This window comes from Apaloderma vittatum, unplaced genomic scaffold, assembly GCF_000703405.1.
Source record: "Apaloderma vittatum isolate BGI_N311 unplaced genomic scaffold, ASM70340v1 scaffold12944, whole genome shotgun sequence".
Taxonomy (NCBI): domain Eukaryota; kingdom Metazoa; phylum Chordata; class Aves; order Trogoniformes; family Trogonidae; genus Apaloderma; species Apaloderma vittatum.
This window is the reverse complement of record NW_009711031.1, coordinates 71,954-90,978: the sequence shown is the minus strand read 5'-3', so window position 1 is coordinate 90,978 and position 19,025 is coordinate 71,954. Positions and strand designations below refer to the sequence as shown.

The following is a 19,025-nucleotide window of genomic DNA, read 5'->3' as shown; positions in this document are numbered from 1 at the left end:
CCATTGACAGAAACAGCCAAAACATTTTGAAAGTCTGAAAGGACTCTGAGCCTTCAGAAGTCTCCTACCATGTCAATTTTCTATTAATACCAAAGCTGCTCTGTCCCATTCCTTAGTCTCACTGTCCATTTGTGACTCTCCCAGTTCTCATCTGCCACCTCATGCTTTCGGCCAGTACCTTCCCCCTGGGTCAGCAGAACATCACTTGCCAACACCACACTGTACTCTTGTGCTCTCCTCAGTGCTTTCAGTACAACTGACAGGGCCATGTGCTATTTATTCATCACTTCAACAACCTTGCTTCACCGCTGTGAGAAGGCAGAAATCTAGTTGCAAGAAACACCCTCATCGGCCTCCACACATCCGCTGGAGACTACCAACCTACTTTAGGCTACATATCAAAAAAATTTAAATATTAAGAGTCATCAAGCTGATCATTCATTTGCCAGTACCAAAGGTGCAAGACTCAACACTAATTCTGCTTAAAGTCTTACCTTGGCCTGGTGCCGAAAGGCTTGGTACCGAGAGGGCACCATCACTGGTAAAGGCAGAGTAGAGATTTTCGCTGGAAGGTGAAGGTTTGAGGGGCTGTAACAAACGGTTCTGGCCGGGCTCTGGCACGCTACCAGGAGGATGAAGAGTCTGCTGTGGGGGCAAGACTGACGGTGCGCTTTGAGCTGACAGATTGCCTAGAGGAAGAAGGAAGGTAAAAAGTCGTTCAACGTTTCTGCGCATCATTTTCAAAGCTTCTGTCCTTGTCCCCAGGGGACAGAAGGAAAAACACAGGAAACTTTGATTAGAACATTTACTAGGGAGCAAAGTCACTACCCAGTAACTCAAACAATCAGTTGAGCTATTTACACTAGTGACACAAGAAGAAGTGCTGTGGCGGGGGGGGGAAAATAAAAAAAAGGATCGTCCTCTGGTCAAGTGTGACAATCCAAGAGGGGGAAACAGGGGAACTACTCCAGTTTCTCAGAAAGCAGTAAGACTAGAAAAATTCCTATATTCTTAAGTTTCAAGGCGGCTCAGTGCTAGCTCTCCCCCATGTGCTCACACAGAGCTCCCCTTTCACGTAACAAACCAGAAGTGAGCAGCCAAGGTGACCTAATACAGGAACTGCAGCACGACATGAAATCACCAAGGTGCAGGAAGCAGTAACAAGTATTTTTGCTCACAGTACTGGCCCTCCCATCTGGTTCACTCAACACTACAGAATTTGAGACATCTACAGTTACCCAGCAAGCACGTGGCATCTATGCCATGCAAACATTAAACAGAACTATTTTGCTCAGTTCCATTTTGAAAATGGTTTTAGTAAGAAAGGAAACCTTGACAATTGAAACTCTCAGTGCACAAGTACAAAAAAAATGCAACTCCATTAAAAAAAAAAATCACTATAACATCCATCAGCTGTGACTACATTTCTGAATTCAAAGACAGTAGTAATACCACACTCAAGTGATACTGTAGCATAAAAGAAGAAAATGTCTGAATATTACTGAAGAGGCCAACCCCATTTTGCAAAACCAGTTTCTGGAGGCAATAAAAGCAGTTGATCTTAAACAAGCAAACAAACTAACGTCGTCAAAAAAAACCAAAGTTTTCCTGATAGATTTATACTTCTCTTCCTAGTCAGAGCCCTAGGACTAATCACTAAAAGATACAAATCCTAACTTTAAAACTGCTCTTACAGAACAATGTAACAGTATCTTTCAGTAGAGATTGCAGAAGTCACAAGTGAGACAATCTAATAGCAAAAGCAATTTCAGAAACGATCTAGTCATCCAGGCAATGGAGAAACTGGGACACGCACGCCCACCTCCAGAAGACAAGCCAGAGAGATGGAGGCACAGATCACAGAATGAGGTAGTGCCTTGTCTGTTTTATCTACTCAAGAAATTGAAGAAAGTCTTGCCTGATAGCTGAGGGCTTTTGTTTCCCTGGGAGCTGCTACGACTGGACTTGCTGCTTTTTCCTTTGGTAGGTCGTCTCCTCCTTCCTGAAAGGGGTGCAGCTGGAGGAATAATTACCGCAGGTGGGGCCTTTCCCAATTTCATGTAGAGTGATTCAATTTCTTGCTTCTGGCGACTCTGCAGCTCCTGGATCTCTTTAAGGTGCCTAACAAGTTACAAAAGAGCATGACTTACAAAAATTACATGCACACATACAATCCCTACCCCTCCAGTCTAGCTTGACCAGCTTCTTTGGTCAAACCCTCATTAATGTTTAAGAAAGGAGGGAATAAATCTTTTCCACAAATAACCACTGAATGCAGATGGAAGAACACTTGCCATTTTCTACCGTGCTCTAACCCTGGCTAGAATTGCAACACAAAGTTCCCAATGTTGTAATTGTAAATGCAGGATAAATGGAAGTAAAACCAAGAACATATGCCTACTATAGAATATCAAATCATTCAGCATTAAAATGCTACAGGAATAGCTAGATTACTCGTTTTCCAAGGCATATGGCCTTGGAGACATCTGCATTTGTATTGCCCTAGCTTTTTCTTTTACAGTGCCCTTGCATACACAAGATTCAAAACTGCCAGCTGTCCTAAAATAAGTTCCATACTCACTATAAATAAATCAGTAGGTCACACTGCTTGACTTCCAAATTTTTTCTAAGTCAACAAGGATTCTTCAGGAAAAGAATCATTAGAAATTCTGGAAATGCACATTAGAAATGCAGAGAGCTGTGTGTCTTTTTCAAATGAGAAACAACTATTCCTACTAACTACTAAACTTCAGTGATACGCAAAAGCTTCTGTATATCTGCAGTCTTGGCCACAGTGCACCAACCAACTTGCGTATAAATGCATACAACAAGGTTACAGGTTAGAAAATGAAGTACAGTAAACACGTATATATGCCTTTTTTGTTGTAATTGCATACTTCTTTACCACTAAATAGCCTTACCTCTCACATAAATACTAAGAATGAGTCCTGACACTTAGCAAAGGCTGAACCTTACAAAAGTTTACTTCCATTCTTTGTAAAAAGCAAAGTACAGACGAAATTCAAATTAATCCTGTTACACAGATTTCATACACAATGACGCATGGAAAAAAGCCTTACTTCTCCCGTAACCGACGGAGTTCCAATTTCAAGTCTTCATCTTCAATATCCGACTCATTGTCACTGCTCATGTAGGAAGAGTTGAACGAGTTGCTAAGGCTCTGAGCAGGGAGGCTGATCTTCGAGCCCAGGGGCTGGAGGGAGTCTGGACTCCCCGAGCCGTCATCAAAATCCTTAGCCATCCCACTTAGGAAGGCGGCCTCCGGTTCAGACGACGGACCGTTCATGTGTGGGGACTGCCTTGACTCCAGCTCCTTCTTCGGAGCTGCAGCTGAAGAAGCAACTTGTTCCAAGCCCACAGAGAGAGGAAGAGTCATTGGCTCTTTCTCGGCATAGCTGACCTCATCCTGAGTTTTTGACACGGAAAAGCGCCCTACTTGATCCGTTGTCGTCGTTACCTGAAAGCGCCCGACCTTAGTAGGCTGACCAACATCTACTGGTAATTGCAGCACAGGAGCTGCCTGGGGAATGCCATCTACCGCATCCAAGGCAGAGTCAGCCACAGCCTCACTTTTCCGACTGCCCGCCTGCTTCACCAGTGTGCTCTCTGGGCTACTGCCAGAAAGGGATGAAGAATCAGTGGAGGTGGTTTCAAATTGCAGCGGCTTAGTTTCAGGTTTGTCACCCTCTTTCAGCACATCATCCATTGCCACAGATACCTGGAATAGAAATGAAATCATACAGGCTTCCTTAGTTTTTCCGTAACACTGTGCTTTTATTTACCTTAATAGTAAGATGCATCTGAGAGGGGAAAATAACTCATTTCCTTAGTACGTCACAAAGCAAGCTGCTGCTTCCCTCAGAGTACCACGCAGAACTTCTTTGCAATCTGGAGGATTAACTCCAAGAAACACAGCGGATTCAGAGTGGGCTCCCTTCACAAACAGGACACAACAACAGTGAGCACCTCGGCACTGTAGCCAAAAAGGAGCTGCCATTTAAGACCAAAGCCAATGGTGACACAGCTAAGGCCTGGCATGATGAAATGCGGTTTTCGCAATTCTAGAGATGTATTATCTAGTGCAATCTGTGCCCTGAATGAAAACAGCACCTGCACGAAGCCCTGCATTCACAGGCTCTACGTGAACATTTTCCTCTCGGCAGAGACGCCTGTCATGAGGCACGCTGACCTGGCACGACGCAGGAATTGCTCAAAAGTCCTGTATCGACAACCAGATCAGTTTAACATTTCCCACCTGAAACCGTCCCATCTTAAGAACGCCGGCTCCTGCTGTGGTAGCCACAGTGCTGCCCTCTCCACCACAGGATGTTGAAGCTAAGGAAAAGGAGAATGGGATCAAGAAAGAGGTAAGGAAGAAATTATTTAAATCATTTCTTTTTACCTAATTCAAAGTCTGCTGTCAGTTAACTCCTAACATGCCTTTGGATTCATGGAACCTGGTCTCTTTTCAACTTTACCACACGGAATATCAAACCACGATGTTAAAGTGAAATACTTTTCTATGCAGTTTCCCTGCACAGTATATTTGTTAAAAAGGCACTTTTAGATAGCAGTTAAAAAAGCACACTGATTTCAAGCAGGATGTAAAATAGTTAAAGATTTAAAAAAAAAAAACACAAACCACAAAAAATGAAATTTATGTAAGCAAAAGCTTACTTCAATTCCATACCCAGAGTGATCACCTAAATTTCACAAATGCTGGGGACAATTTATTAATAAAAAAGCGTTAAGCTGAAGAAATGCTCTAAATCACATTTACTAAAAGCAGTCTATGTGAAGCTTTCAAAGCTGGATTCTTACGTGTCAGCTCCTGGTTTTGTTGCTGTATGAACTGGCAGTATAAGGTTACAAAGCTGAGAAATAACATTCTATTTTTAAATCAGTTCTACTGGACAGCTTGCTGTGTTTGTTAAGCAACTTCCCAGTTTGTTTACTTTTACCTTCTCAGGTTTAGAAAGCAAAACACAACTCACTTTCCTAGCAGACAAATGAGTTCCACAACACACCAAAATGGGAATGTTTTATTTTCCTACTGTTTTTATTAGCTTTTGAAGGTTTGTCATTGAACTCCAGAGGTGCACACAAGTTAAGTAACATTTACCAGGTAGTTCAGAAATAGTTTTAGTACTACATTCACAGTTTCTTTTTTAAAAAGCAAGATTTTTAAAGCAATTAGGGGAATACTGATAGGAAAGTCTCAGACTATTATGTAAGTTGTTGGGGTTCACCCTCCAACGGCTGGTTAGCTCGGTCAGTTGAGCGTGGCGCTAACAATGCCAAGGGTGCGGGTTCGATTCCCATTCGGTTTCCATGTGTTGCCTGATGTAATCAAGAGGGGGCGTCCCTGGGGGCAGGGAGGCTGGATTAAATGATCTCTAAGGTCCCTTCCAGTCTAGGCCATTCTATGATTTCTATGAAATCAAACTCATTTATCATTCAGACTTTGATTGTTGATCATCCAGTCAACCTTCAGGTGTCCTAAAGCTGCCAGAAAGGAGTCTGCTTTTCCTACTACCTTTCTTAAATTTTTAGCCTTTATTTCTCTATTTAAATAGAAAGGAAACACTCTTGGTTAGGAAGAAATATCCTACATATAGAACAGAGTACTATGACACAAAATGAGAAGTCTTAACTATTCTTGCCAAGAACATAGCATGAGACAGAAAACAGTTCCTTCAAATCATGAAGCTGTACCTTAGCAGCATAGTGCAGATGCCTTGCAAGTCTTCATTTAGCCTTCTGGACAGCTTTACACCCTGAATGAGTTACTATAATGTGTATATAACATTTCCCTCTCCTGGCCTACAGTGGAAAATTTCAGTCTAGTTACTAAAATCAAATACAATTCGAAAGGAATTGCCATTGTATGACTTATTTTAAAAGGCTATATCCTTCCAAGGTGCTAAACTGTTTGATTTTGGATATCTCCATGCTGAGAAACCATCTAAAATAATCAAGGCTGTCTTACCATCCTTCGGAGACTGTGCTGCTGTGGACACCAGCCCGGTAACCGTTGTAGATGCTACTGAGGGCACAGACTACAGGTTCAAGAGGGAAAACAACAAAAAATTAAATCAAGAGAATAAGCATGTTGATACAATGCCAACAAACACACCATATCGCATATTACATAACCTTTTATTTCCACCAGGATTAAAGATGATGCGAGAGTTTTTAATCAACAAGGCAAGCAACACCTGCAAGAGATTTTGCATGCCTTAAGGCCCTGAGGCTGTTGGCAGAAGTAATGCATAAGTAACCACTTGGAGATCACTATGTCCATCATTACCTTCATTTTGTATCAAAGTTTATTTCAGATTCACATTTATATCCCTCCCAAATTAAGACTGACATATACCACACAGCTTGCTTAGTGCTCTTTCCCCTTATTCTATAGTCACTGCCCCTTCTAATTCAGTGACATTAATGACATCACCAGAAAAGCTGGATTAAGAACTAAGTCCAAAACCAACCTCAGGAAATATGTAATCTATTGCAACATCGATTATTTTTCTGTTGTGCTTGACTCAGTCCCACACACCAGACTGTAACTCTTCATTTTTATTTTTAAAAGTCCAAAGACTGGTGTAGTGATAATAAAGGCAGTGACCTAAGAGCATAACCTTGAGAAAACACTGAAGTGTTTCAAGGCTATGAAGCTGCCAACATTGGAAACGTACACAAGCAGGAGCAGATGTCACAGGAACAGTCTCTGGACTAAGGGTTCTTCTCAGCTTAGCATCCAGATCTTCCAGTGGCTGTTGGGACTGAGAAAGAAAAACGTAAGCAGCTATCCCAGCTCAGGAGAAATACATCACATCTGAGAAACGATCATGTTTAAGACTAAAATTTAAAGCAGGTGGTAGAGCTTCCGTACTCCTATCACATTCCCTTCCTACATGTTTTTACTTAAAATGTATAGCACAGTAAGCCTGGAAGCAATTTAAGCAACACATTCAGTAAAAAAAACAGAAAAGAAGCATTAACTGGAACTTCTGTTCTTCCTGAAGTTAGCACAAAGTTTGCATTCCCTCTTAAGAAGTGAGCAAAGATGCTGAAAGCCTTCAAGTCCTACATTTTCTGGGTGGAGGATAACAAAGTTAATTTGTGTAATGCATTACCTAAAATTTGCAGAAAGTAAAATAAAAAAAAATCTGCAGAAAAAAAAAATTATGCCCATCTTTTCAAAAACAAGCATGGATAAAGCAAGACTGAAAATAATGCAAATTTTAAAAACATAACCACAACAAAACACGAAATTAAAAAAAAAAAAAAACAACCACAACAAAACACAAGTCTCTCAGAGAAGCCATCTGGATGGATTCACACGAAGAGGAGGAAGGAAGAGGGGCAGAATCTCTCTCTAGTATGCTTACTACTTAGATTTCAGCCATTTGATTTATCATCCAAAATGTTTTTCAGACTTGGCCAACTGAATTGCAGGGGATAGAGAAGAATTACCTAAAACTATCTTAAAGAGAAGAAGAGTTCAAATTCACCCAAAATTAATAATTAAGGCCATACCCAAAAGATCCATATGGAAGAAGAAAGCGTTAGCAGATATCACTGCTTTGCAATTCTGACCATATGGAGTAGAAACTTCCAACCCAACTTCAGAATCATTAATCTTTCCAAGTCATCTCAAAAAGCTGTATCTGTTTTTAGGACTGAAGCTGACGTCATGGCAACATAAAAACATTACCTTCCACTTTCAAAAAACTGAAAGTAAGAGGTACACAATAGCATAAAGATCCTTTCAACAGGTTGCCACGATGACATTCTTCCAGGTCGTGGATTTCAAAACACAATAAAAATAAAAACTAAGAACAGTAAACCCTGTATCTATTACATACATATCTAAAAAAATAAAATAAATGCACAAGATGCAAACTTCTAAGGCTGCATTCAGAAATCCAAATGCGTACCAGACTAGTGAGTCAATTCAATACTGAAAGCAAACAAACAAACAAAAAAAAACATTTTACCTGAAATACTACATGATTCTTATAATTTACAAGATGATATTTGCTTCAAGTAAACAGAGTTGGAGCTGAAAAATCAGAATGATCAGGAAAGAAATTTTTCTTATGGAACAAGGGTACCAAAATGAAGCTTCAATAATGAATCTAAATACACTTTAAAAGGCAATTAAAGCATAAACAGAACAGGTATTTAAGACTAAGGAATAAACTATCCAAAACCGGTCTTGAGCTGACAAGCACTTTGTCTGCCAATTAGGAGTCTGGTACTAAGGAAAGCAAAAAAAATAGTTGTGTAATGAGCTATTGCCAGAAGCGGTAAGGAAGGTTTGTGTCTCTCCACTTTCAGACAAGCCAGTATTTTTCCAGATAGTATTATGTGATAGCAGCAAATGCTCTTAACAGTCAATTAGATTTGATCTAGTTGGTCTCCTTCAATTTTGTCTCCCTCCTAGACAGGATTTAGAGTTCAAATGGGAAGTGAAATGTGGTAAGCTGCAAAGGACAAGAAAAGATCTACTTTTGTGGCTCTTCCATACCACAGATCCTGCCAGAAATACCTGAGATAAACAGGAAGAAGCTTTATGCAGTGGTACAGTGGCTTGAGTCACACAAGTGGCTACCAGTGCTTGGAGCTTGGAGGAAAATATTACTACTCTACCCAGTTCCAAGCAATGACAAAGAAAAGGACTATGAACTTAGCATGACTGATTTTAAACAGCTACCTCCAGATCCACCTGCTACCTTTGCTCATGGTAAGAATGCGGGTAGGAATTATCACAAAATTTTGTCCCCTTTTCAGCAAACCCATGGTTCAGAAAGAACTGTCTGAAAGGTATAAATCAGCTTCCGCCTCCAGAAGCTGGAGGAGAAAAAACACAAACTCAGAATGTTGTTTGCTAAACCATCTCACAGCTCTACATAACTCATTCAGCTTCTTGATCAGACTGGAGGCAGAAGATCTCCATGTCCTAATTATGCACAGGGCAGGAACATGGCCCTCATTCAGCCTGCTAGAAAGAAACTGCATAAAACCTTCCCATGGCAGGTTTCCAGGGTCATACGCTTGCTTTCACAGTTTTCTTCCACAAATTTCTACCTTTTCACACTGATAATACTTCCTAAGCAGTGAACTGATTTTTATTGCTCACAAAAGGCTAAAAACATACTTTAATTAGAAAGACGAGACAGCAAAGAATTAGGTCTGAACACAGAGGCCATCTACAACAACTCTGTGATAAACATCACTGACTTGCTTTGTTTCCTCAGATGAAAGTGGTAGAGCAGGAATACACAGCACAAGATGTCAGCTTTCAGCACACTGTAACTGAGGTCTGCTAGACTGCTTCCATCCTAACAGCTAGGACCTATTCTGCAAAATCAGTCTAAGAGATATTCTTAAGGGACCGTGAAATAATGACATTTACTGGGAGAATTACAGAAACTAGTGAATAAGGACAGAACTTATGCATAGAGAGCACTGGAAAAGACAAGCCGGAAAAAATTCAAAAGGGACTATGTCATAACCAACAGAAAACTACATAAAATGAGCTAACATGCCCTGCTGCTCAACCTTACTCATGTCTTTAGAACCAGGTAATAATCAAGGTTCTCATATATAACAGACAGAAATGGAAATACTATTCCAATAGTATCTTTGAAGATCAGTACCCTAGTACATGTAATTTGGTTTTTACAGTTTTAGCTGTAGAACACGAGTCATGAGAGCTCATTAAACAGTTGTCTTCACACAGTTTAAATTTGTAACTTTCTAACACTATTCCTTTGTATGACAGTCAGCTTAAATCCTTGCTGATAGAAGTTTTCTCGTGAAGCTATTGTAAATTCCAAAAAAGGAACAGCTTGCAAAGATCCAAAGTGACCTTTAAAGTTTAAAGTAAACTCCCTTCCACAGGTGAAACTTGAATTCAAGACTTCCACTGCAAGAGATGAGAGGGAAAAATGTTACCACTGTGTTATGGAGAGGATTTTATCAAGGTTAGCTCCGTCTGCATTAAAATTCTCAGTAGCCAGGAAAACAAGATGGAAGTCAGGCCATAATGCTACTAAGTAGTGTACACATTTTCATACTATAGCTAATTTATTGGAATTAATTTGAAATTACAGTTAAGACTTAAGTGAACAACTCCTTTCTATAAAAGGACCAACTCCAAGTGTAGCTTTTGGACACATATTCTAAGACTGAACCTATGCCACAGGCAGGCGAGGTTAATACCATAAGAAGCACATGTACAGAGGAAACACTAAATTTAAGACAAAACTGCTCTGAGCCTCAAGCAGGCACCCTAGATATCCAGCTTAATCATATCTTCATTACAGGTTTGAATGTAAAATTGTGTGATAATTCTGTACCAAGTGTACTTTAATATAATTCTATAGAAAGCCATCTTTGTGTTCATTCACTAACTTCTTTCAAAAGTAGCACAAACCCTATCTCCTGGGTTTCATTCAGGGGTTTTTTCAGCTTTTCTTTGCACATAGAAATGTAGTGCTCCCATGTTACACCTCATTACACAGCATTTAGAAGATCCACAACACAGTTACGTCTTAATACAATTTCAGAGTTTGTTGCATTGTTGGGGTTTTTTTCTATTTTTTTTTTAAACAGAAGCAAAAATAGATTTTATCTTTGTGGTCTTGAGCTGGTCATCTGTCCAACTCAAATACAAAATACCAAGCTAACTGTTGTACAGAAGGACAGAATCTGAGCAAGGGAACCCACTGTTACATTTCAACTCCTGTTTGTCATCAGGAGCTTCAAAATACATTTTGCAACTCTGAAAGCCTAGTGAAATCAGACTGTAGCAATAACCAAAAAGAGACAGGAATTCGCAAAGCCAGCACTTTAACACTGAATTGCAGTATATACTGCTTCCCTAAAAAGCTATTATTTTGCTACTCTATCCTTTTCAAGAAGAAAATGGATTCAAGTTTTATGCACATACTCACCTGTGATATGTTTAAAAAAACACAACACCCCACACCCTAAAGTTCAGGTTAACACACTAAAACCCGAAGCCTAATTAATTGTTCCTGTATCTCAGACACTGGGTACAGCATCGTGGAGGGCAAACTACACGTCTCCAGTGCTCAAGTGACTCTGGCTAACAAAAGGAGTTACTCAGTCAAAAGAAAAGAAAAACAAAGACATTAATAACATGCAATGGAGAGTTAAATCAAAACATGCTCTTTGAAAGGAAAAGAAGCAGGTAAAATCTGCCAAGTTGTGGAGCACCTGAGTTAGTGAAGGTCCTGGAAAAGGTGGCAGCGGCTCACTGGATGGAGTGCCAGCTGGAAGTTCAGAACCTACTGGTAGCACCTATGGATAACGAAGAGGAAACGCGAGTCCATGAGACACGGAAGAACAGAAAGATCAGATACCAAGCTAGTCAGTCACGTCATACAACAGAAGCCTCAGCATTCTTTCTGCAGAGACTTCCTTCCTGAAGAGTCAGCATAGAGGCTTTAAGGCTTTTTGCAATAAAGTTGGGGGAAGCTGTCTGTTGGCTTTTATTTTTTAATCTAGATTATCTATGAGCAGCCACATCTCCAGTTTAAACAAGCTGCTGTGTCCAGGAGCACAGTATCTTACAGATATTATTTTCAAGTCTGCAAGAAAAGCTATAATATTTTTTCCAAGAAGCAATGAAGTTTCCAATCAGCTTAATTTATAAAAGGGTGCAAGAACGCACACCATCTCCTTATCACGGATTTGCGTTAGCTGCCCGTTAGCAACAGCAAGCTACACGCTTCCGACAAACTGTTCCAAGCAGTTCCTTAGGACAGGAACTGTCACATCTGAGGACGTCTCCACTTGCTGAGAAGCAGTTAAATAGACCCCTCACACCAATCTCCTGATTCACTGCATTTTTTTGAACCTGAAGGGTGTGTTGATGACCCACAGAAGATGACTGGGCCATGCAACTGGGTAGGGGGAAGTCATCCAGGTTATGTGGAAGAGGTTAGAGAGACTGGAAAGGTTAGAAGGAGGCACCAAAACCTCCCCTCCAGGTCAGACAGCACATTCCAGTTAGTTATTTCCATTGTTAGGGAAGTGGGAAGTTCTAGGAATGAAGCTATCCATTACATAATTCGCAATTCTGATGGACATTTGTCATCCTGAGGCTCGACCCTGACTTTGAAGTTTGAGGATCACAGGACAGCATCAGGAGTTAGTGAGCTGGCCTGCTGCCTTCCCTTGTATGACAGCAAGCGCTGCTGGCTGGGGGGAACTGCCCCTAAGTCGACTCTGGTCCTCCTCTAGCAGAACCAGTTTTAGTTTGCAGTCACATTACCACAGCTTAAATTAATAATTTAAACTGCAGTAATAACTGCCTGGTGAAGATATACTCCATAGTTATCTGTCCTCTCAAAAATATTTCAGCAGGAACTAGGTCGCCTTTTTTTTGTGCGCTAAAAACGTAACACGTGGATGTTACCTGTTCTGAGGCATGATGAATTTTTAAGCTGTGGTAAAATAATCAATTTATAAAAAAGAGGCAAAACATACTTTAAATACATTCATAACACAGGTCAAAACACATGTAAATGTCTAGGTCAACAGGTTGGCCATAAATAAAATACAATTCACAGAGCTTAGTAAACCCTAGAAAACTAAAGCAGTAACTCCTTAAAGCTCAAGAACAACACAAAGTGAAACTAAAATTAAGCTTTAGGAAAAAAATGAATTAATTTATAGGTGAAAACCTCAGAGAGGAGCTAGTTTTTCCACAACAGACAATCAAAACCCCCAAATGTTTATTACATGCCATTACAAAGGCTTGAATTTAAAAGTTTGCAATTAGCAGGTTTCTAACTGTTCCTGAACAAATACCAGATTTTATTGTTTTCTAATATTTCTTTTCTAATTTTTACCTTCATTTTAATATAAATGAATGCCTCTGTGTCTAATTTCCTTCCCAACTTCCTTTGCACATACCCCCACTCCTCCACATCAGAAATTTTCTACTTTCCTTGAATACAAGGAAAAAACTACTAATGAATGGAGGTGGTAGGAGCTATAGCTCAATTCAAATGGCCTGAAACTAGTTAACAGCCAGGCTGGCTACAGGAGACCAACACAAAGTGTTGCTGAGTGAAAAAGAACATTACAGAAACAAAGAGATGCGAGTACTAAGGTTTTTTGCTTTGTTAAACACCTGAAAGTTTCCTCAGCCTTCTTCCATTTAACTTTGAAAAAGAAAGGGCTACCAATAATTTCAAATATTGAAATGTGCTGTCTCCCAACACAGGGAGTCATTTAAAAGACAAAAAGGTCGTCTAATTTCACATATTGATACATCTGGTTTGTGAGCAGATAACATCCACAACACATTTCAAGTTGTTACTACAAGTCCTGTCTCTGCGAAATGTTTGAAGAGCACAATTCATTAAACAAAAAAAAAAATTGCTTTCCTGATACACAGATACCTTTTAAACGTCTCAAAATTCTGCTTTCACAAATTTAACATTTGGAAAGAAAAGAGTATCCAAGCACCAAATAAGCCTCAGACGACTACTGAAAAAAGAGAACCAAATAAAAAAAACCAAAAAAAAACAAACAAAAAACCCAAACCAACAAACACCACATCTTCAGTCAGGTTTACTGTTTTCAAGGAACAGTAACAAGCAGCAAAGCTCAGCTATCCTGACTACTTTGTGAAACATACAACCATTCTGTCTCATTCTAACGATCATGTAAAAGACTAAAAAAATACTTAAAGCCTTTCACATTCTGTTAGAAAAAAATGCAACAGCAACATCAAAAAAAAAAAACAACACACCACAGTTGCTTCACTGTGTAGTTTAGGAGTAGAAAAAATAAACAGCAACATTAGAGAGCTCTCCAAGAAGGACAGTACAGATCTGGACATTTTTTCCCCAATGTGGACAAAATAAAATATCTCTTGGGACAAAACCAACCAAAGCACCAAACTTCCCATATGATATTAAACAAAAGCACCTCTGACTGAATATGTATTTTGTTTTATAAAAGAGATACCGCTCAAGAATGCTGTTTCCTGTAATACTTGAATATTCACATAAACGTTGCATTTCTTACCGGTACTCTGCTAAGAGGGGGCTTTGAAGGAGAGGTCCCTGGTTTCACTACTGCTGTCGCAACGCTGCTCGAAGCCGAAATATAGCTGACGGGGGTGATCACTTGCCCTGGAGTGGCAACTGGTGTCAGTACTGGCAAACCAGTTGGTCCAAGAGGCAAGCTGCTTGGAGGTATACAAGTGCTAATGGATGTCAGGGGTTTAGTTGGTGCAACAGCAGTGGTTGGTATCCCAGGAATAACTGTCGTTTCCATGACCAACGATGTCTCCAGAGATACTGATGGATGCGCCGCTCCCACGTTCCCATGTTCGCTGAAGAGAGACCGTAGCTTTTCTTCCAGGGTCTTTATATCATCGATACCAGGAGCTTTAGACTGAGCATCAGCATCAGCCTCCAGACAATGAACGTGAGGCTGATTCGGTAACGGAGCTGGTTGAGGCTGGCTGTGTATCAGAGTTTGCTGGACTGCGGGTAAGTTAGTGACTGGTTGCGGTAAGACACCAGGTAAGGGAACCTGGGGCAACACAGGTGTCGCACCTGGAATCTGGGGTAGGACGGGTGTTGATGTAATTCCTGGTGGAACAAGTAAAGGATGTATCACAGGCTGAGTGACCGAACCACATGCGCTTGCTGCTACCGAGGATGATAAAGTTGCAGAGATTGGAAGAGATAAGCCAGCCGTGCTGCAGAGCTGTGATTTATCCACAGACTGCCCACTCTCAGGCAGCGACTGTGGAGCACTTACGACTGTTGTTTCTGCCAGACTGCAGACAGAGCCACTGCTACTAAGCTGGGGAAGCTGCAAAGCCACGTTCTGAGCCAGAGAAAGGGCAACAGATGTCTGTGGTGCTGCCATACCACTTGCAATCTGAGGTGTGGACTGAGATGTCACAGCTGGTGCAACAACCCCAAGACCACTGACATTGGGAACCTGGGTAGATGGCAGTGCCAAAGACGACGGTGTGCTGATACCGCTGGGAGCAGGGTCTCCAGTTGCTGGTTGAGCAGGCTGGGATGTGGTAGCTAAGGAGAAAGAAGCAGGAGCGCTCACACTGGAAGGGACACCAGTTGCTTGCTGCCCAGACTGTGAGGCTGGAGGCAGAGAAACAGAGCTTGGCACACTTGCACTTGGTGCGATTCCAACAGCTGCATTTTCCGAAGGCAAAGTAACAGATCCTGGAAGAGAAACACCTGTGCTGGAGGGAACAGGTATTGAAGAAGCAGCCACAGATGTAGGAGGTGCACCACTGCCCGCTATGGTAGAAAGTGCAGGTGGAAATGGTGGCATTGTTTGATTGAACACTGGAGGAGCCGTACTAGGTCCTTCCGTCATTTGAGCATGCCCCATCTCAGAGAAAGCTTGCTGCAAGCTCAGTGACGATGCCGAGTGGGAGAGATTCATTCCAGGACCATGTAGTGGAGATGCGGCAACTGGAAGACCAGAAAAATGTCAGTCCACCTGGAAAAGTTCATTGTGGTATTTTTGTCTCTTGTTAGACAAAGATCATATTTACCTCTCAGCGTAACAAAAAAAAAAATAACACCACCCACAACAAACCTACAAATCCAGGCTTACATTAAAACACAGAATTAAGGTTCCAGAGACTTGCAGACAGTCCACCAGCACTTTATTCCCTGAGAACCCTGCATGTTTTCACCTAAATTATAAACGTTTTTTACCAGTACAGACAGATCCTTATTTCCACGAGAATGGTAAGAGGTCTTAGTAATGCTCAAGTTAACTAACTTCACAGGTTTGTTGAATGTATCTTAGCCATCAGATTTTAAGCAGATAACTTACCCATATCCTGAGTTTCTTTTCCTCCAGGAACTGTAGATGTGAAAAAGCCCTGTTCTTTTAACCGACTCTCAGGGACAGGGCTGACAATAAACCGTCTTCCTGCAGAATGGACAACCTGGGTAAAGGAGCTGGGAGGAACCCCTAAACAGAAAAAAGTCACATGTTTAATGATACATGGTTGTGCCTAAATACATAACCTGCAATATGGAATGGGCACTCCATCATACAAAATATAAGCTTGGCTGCACCCATCTGCTGAAACAGGAAAAGGTAACTGTTGGAAAAAAAAAAAAAAATCACAAAAGACTTACCTGTTCTTTGTGGCATGGAAGATGTAGGATCTGGCTGTTTGAACTCTAATTTCTGTAAAGTAAGATAAAACTTAAAGTTCTATTCTGAAGCAGAAACCCACAAGATAGTTCTTAAAATGCTAACTTACTGAAATGCAGGCATTTAAGGTGAGCAGTACCTTGGACCCAAGCACCATTTCCAAACTAGTGGAATCCTGCCCAGATAAATGTCAGTCACGGTGCTTTTAGAGCTTTTCAGCTTAGTGACTGTCAATATAATGAATTAATCTAAATACTCTTTGGTTAGAGGCAGCCCAACTGATTTCCTTAAAACATTCCACAGATAAACGAATGTTTCAAAGTAACTCTGGGTAGAAACAAGGCAGAGATTCAGGAAACAACACCCCTTATTCCCAGCAACCAGTTTCAAAACCTGTGTTCCCTAATCAAGCCATCCAAGCCAACCAATCTCTTCGCAGCTCATTGGGTAGAAGGCCTGAGTCCAGGCTCTCAGTGTTTAGTGAGCAGCACAGAGCTTTGGCTTTTAGCATCCTGCCTCACAATAACCTTAAATCCAAAAAGTCTCAGGACTTAAAATTGTCTGTTTCGTGCACTGTTAGGAGATTGAGCAGCTTTGAAAGTGTTACAATACGTAAATGAGCAAGAGGTCTACATTGTTTCGGTTTCTGAATGAATTTCAAGCTCTCACTCCAATACAAAGCCTTCTCTGTCTTTAAGCTTTGATATTTCTCAGGAAATAAAGCTTCTGTTTCTAGCTAGCTCTACTCACAAAACCACACCACCCAAAATGGAAAACACAAATAGCAAAGGTAATATGTCCTTCACATACCTGCAACCCTGGAAAGAAGCCATCATCTTTTGTCCGCATACTCTCCAAACCCTGATCACCTTCTGGCTCCACGCTTATATCCTCACTGAGCATTTCATCTGCTTTCTCAATAATCTCTCGTACCTGTTCTACGAATGAGTCTCTCTCAGTTGCTAAAATAAACTCATTCTGCACCTGTAAAGACAACAAAGGACCAATATTTTTCCACAAATTATTTCAAACCAACGTACTGAATAACCGTAATTTAACTCTTAGTGTTGCTCTATGCCCTCACTTCACTGTTCTCAGGCACAAGACGGTGACACCTTAGAGAAAAACAATTGTTTCTAAAATTATCTCCATCACAGAAGTATTTGCCTTGGTTTACTCTTTGCTGTGGAACAACATTCAATCTCACTTCAGCAAACTGTCACTTCAATCTTTGTTTAGCACAGTGAAATGTAAAATTAGCAGCCTTATCTTACCGCAGTTTCTCCTTTCTAATGTAATGTGTATTGATAGCCACATTTAGAGGCAATTATAATTAAAAAAAATTTAAAAGTTTTGTATAGCAAGATGTGTTCTGTGCTTCTCTCCTTCCATGCCATACAGAAATTCTACTATATGCAGGTTGCACATCACTAACTCAAAAGTCTAGCTGGAGTACATAAATGCAAATATTAACTGTGTTCCAAATACAGGGAGAAAAAGATTGCTCAGTCTGTCTAGTTTCAATACATTACATTGCTTTATAAAAATACATTCTGCTGCTTATGTTGGAGGAAATAAGCTTAAACAAGTATACTTGACATTTAGAGAGACATTCCTAGTTTAGTCCGGCCTGTGAGAAAATTTTTTTCCTGAAATCATGCACAGTAGCACTCCCAGAGTCAGTCTACGAAACAGAAGTAAAGTTATCAGTCACAGTGTGTCTGCTGAAAAAGAGAGAGAAAATGGCTTAGAGGTGAAGCCCAAGACATGGCTTTTATATTAAGTTTCTGGGATGCTAGTTCAGAGCAAGGAAAGACAAGCATGATGTGCATACATCAGCCTTTCCAATGCAGAATATTTACTAAACATTAGTGTTCAAGTTAAGCAATGACAGATACCTATATGGGGTATGCCTACTTCTATCCTGACTAGAAGGAAACCAGAAAGTCTTACAGTGAAGAACTTCCTCAATATTCAACAGGAAACCTATGAGCAGTTCCAGATTCAGTTGTCTAAATTAGGCTGCACACTTTCAACTACATGATTGCACTTTGCATGAACAGTTCACCTATTCTGTTTCTACTCATCTTCGAGTATTTGTGAGTTTTGTTGCTTGGGGGGTGTGTGTTGTTTTTGTTTTGTTGTTTTAAAGTCATCCTTATTTCTAAATTCCTCCAAAGGATCACTTTAGGTATGAGGCAAAGAAAGACATCTGTGTATTCTCTCTGTATTTCTTGGCACGTCATGTTTGTTGACTTGTTCACACTGCCAATACACATACATAGCCAAGAACTAACTTCTTCCTCTTTCTTGGAAAGTCATTAGAGGTGAAGAGATCATTCCTCCTGTGTCACTGATTTGGTTCCTTTTGACAGGTGTGAAGCCAGCACACATTGCCTGTTTTTCTGCCACCTCTCTAAGATAAAAGATGAGCACTGCAGAGATGCCCAAGAAGCTGGCAAAAGATACTGCTTTTTGTCATCTCCTCCTCACTTCAGTAACACTAAAACAATCTCAGTTTCATTCAGATTGTATCAGTCCAAGAAGACAAATTTAAATTTAAAAAAAAAAAAGGAAAAAGGAGGAGGGGGAAGTTTTTATTCCATGCTACACAGTACTGAAACGGCAAATTCTTTTCTATTCTTGACCACTATACATTGCATGGGCAGGCTTTTTTTCCCTTTTAGAAAGTCAAAAGCAGCATCAATCATTACTGACTGTGCCAGTTTTGGCTGGAATAGAGTTAATTTTCTTCATAGTAGCTAGCACGGGGCTGTGCTTTGGCTTTGTGC

The 19,025-nt window shown here is 40.5% G+C and overlaps 1 protein-coding gene across 1 annotated transcript in view; it reads right to left on the bottom strand.

Annotated features, from left to right (window-relative positions):
* The window catches only part of LOC104272503 (serine/threonine-protein kinase WNK1-like), a gene marked incomplete at its 5' end in the record, with an annotated part of 71,374 nt that overhangs the window by 8,009 nt on the left and 44,340 nt on the right, over positions 1-19,025 (bottom strand). The window contains 11 exons of the mRNA XM_009867514.1: positions 495-689; positions 1,919-2,121; positions 3,081-3,739; positions 4,277-4,356; positions 6,011-6,080; positions 6,723-6,809; positions 11,278-11,361; positions 14,104-15,533; positions 15,904-16,044; positions 16,215-16,266; positions 17,044-17,217. Of these exons, the coding sequence (XP_009865816.1) occupies positions 495-689; positions 1,919-2,121; positions 3,081-3,739; positions 4,277-4,356; positions 6,011-6,080; positions 6,723-6,809; positions 11,278-11,361; positions 14,104-15,533; positions 15,904-16,044; positions 16,215-16,266; positions 17,044-17,217 (3,175 nt within the window). The remainder of the gene's footprint in view (positions 1-494; positions 690-1,918; positions 2,122-3,080; positions 3,740-4,276; positions 4,357-6,010; positions 6,081-6,722; positions 6,810-11,277; positions 11,362-14,103; positions 15,534-15,903; positions 16,045-16,214; positions 16,267-17,043; positions 17,218-19,025) is intronic.